The 1,609-nt window shown below is 63.9% G+C and overlaps 1 protein-coding gene across 1 annotated transcript in view; it reads left to right on the forward strand.

Moving 5' to 3' along the window:
• The window catches only part of LOC103769080 (prosaposin receptor GPR37L1-like), a gene marked incomplete at its 5' end in the record, with an annotated part of 5,174 nt that extends 3,690 nt beyond the window's left edge, over window positions 1–1,484 (forward strand). Inside the window, 3 exon segments of the mRNA XM_008936252.1 lie at window positions 553–875; window positions 877–1,337; window positions 1,373–1,484. Of these exon segments, the coding sequence (XP_008934500.1) occupies window positions 553–875; window positions 877–1,337; window positions 1,373–1,380 (792 nt within the window).
• Between the last annotated feature and the right edge of the window lie 125 nt (window positions 1,485–1,609).

A 1,609-nucleotide genomic window follows, 5' to 3' on the forward strand; every position in this document is an offset into this window, starting at 1 on the left:
GCAGCTCCTCGGCCTCCTTTGGCCTCTTCCATTTGGCAAATAGGATGTTTTTCCTGCCATCCTCAATGCAGCGGAAATTGCCCCAAGCTGATTTGGGACAACGGTGCCTTCAACTCCTTTGACCCATCCAGGAAGCAGATGGCAGCTCTGCAGAGCAGGGCAGGGCTGAGCCAGCTTGGGGCAGCTGTGGGGGGGCCTTGAGGACCCTGGGAAGATGCTGGTGGGGGTGATGGTCACTGCTTTTCCTCTCCAAGAGCCATCCAGAAGGGAGGAAGAGCCTGAGGGCCAATCCTGCCATTCCCACCCTGGCTGGACAGACAGACAGACAACCAGCAAAGCTTCTCCCTTCTGCAGAAAAGGGAGCTGGGCAGGGCCGAAGGGGTCAGGGGGACACCTTTACCCCCTGTCCTTTCAGGAGTGGCACAAGATCAGCCCTAGGGATGCAGCCACCTCTCTACAGCCTCAGAGGAAGGCTCCAGGGCTGTGGTCTTGGGTAGCTGGGGCTTTGCCAAGCCTCCCTCAGCAGGTTCCACCTCCTCCTTCCCCCCCCAGGTGTCGTCCCTGGGAGTCACCACCTTCAGCCTCTGTGCCCTGGGCATCGACAGGTTCCACGCGGCCACCAGCCCGCAGGCCAGCGCCCGGCCCATCGAGCGCTGCCAGTCCATCCTCGCCAAGCTGGCCGTCATCTGGGTGGGCTCCATGACTCTCTCCGTGCCCGAGGTCCTGCTCTGGCAGCTGGCTCAGGACACGTCGCCCGTGTCCGGCACGGTGACGGAGTTCTGTGCCATGAAGCCCTCGCCCGACCTGCCCGAGTCCCTCTACTCGCTGGTGCTCACCTACCAGAACGCCCGGATGTGGTGGTACTTCGGCTGCTACTAAAAAAAGCTGCCATCTGTGGACCCGCAGGATCCGGTGCACCCAGAAGAAGGCCGAGTGCCGGGGCACCAAGCACGGGCAGTGTGAGAGCCACTTGAACTGCACCATCATCGGGCTGACCGTCATCTACGGGCTCTGCGCCACCCCGGAGAACGTCTGCAACATCGTGGTGGCCTACATGTCCCCCGACCTCGCCAGGCAGACCTTGGACCTGCTCCACCTCATCAACCAGTTCTTCCTGTTCTTCAAGTGCTCGGTGACCCCCGTGCTGCTCCTGTGCCTCTGCAGACCCCTGGGCCAGGCCTTCATGGACTGCTGCTGCTGCTGCTGCGAGGGCTGCGGCCCCGACGCCGCCTCGGGCGAGGGCAGCGCCGACGGCAAGCTCAAAACAGAGATGTCCTCCTCCATCTTCTTCGACAAGCCCCGGGAGTCCCCCCCGCCCCTCCTGGCCCTCGGCACGCCTTGCTCCCCCCGCCCCGCCGGCCCCTCGCCCCGCCTTGCTAAGCCCCAGCAGGGAGCCGTAGAGATCGTTCCGCCGCCTCCTCCCAAGAACCGAACGTCGTCCTGCCGTTAGTGCCTGTGTCTGGACGTGGAGCAAGCAGGAAAGACAGCTCAGGGGGCTGCACCTTGGGCTTCAGACCCCACGTTGGGCAAGTGGGGGCTTCAAAGCCCGCTCCCCACAGCTGCTCGGGCAGCCTTCTTGGCCAGGAAGGCCAACAGCACCGTCCCATCC

Source organism: Merops nubicus, unplaced genomic scaffold (assembly GCF_000691845.1).
Source record: "Merops nubicus isolate BGI_N331 unplaced genomic scaffold, ASM69184v1 scaffold24382, whole genome shotgun sequence".
NCBI classification, from domain to species: domain Eukaryota; kingdom Metazoa; phylum Chordata; class Aves; order Coraciiformes; family Meropidae; genus Merops; species Merops nubicus.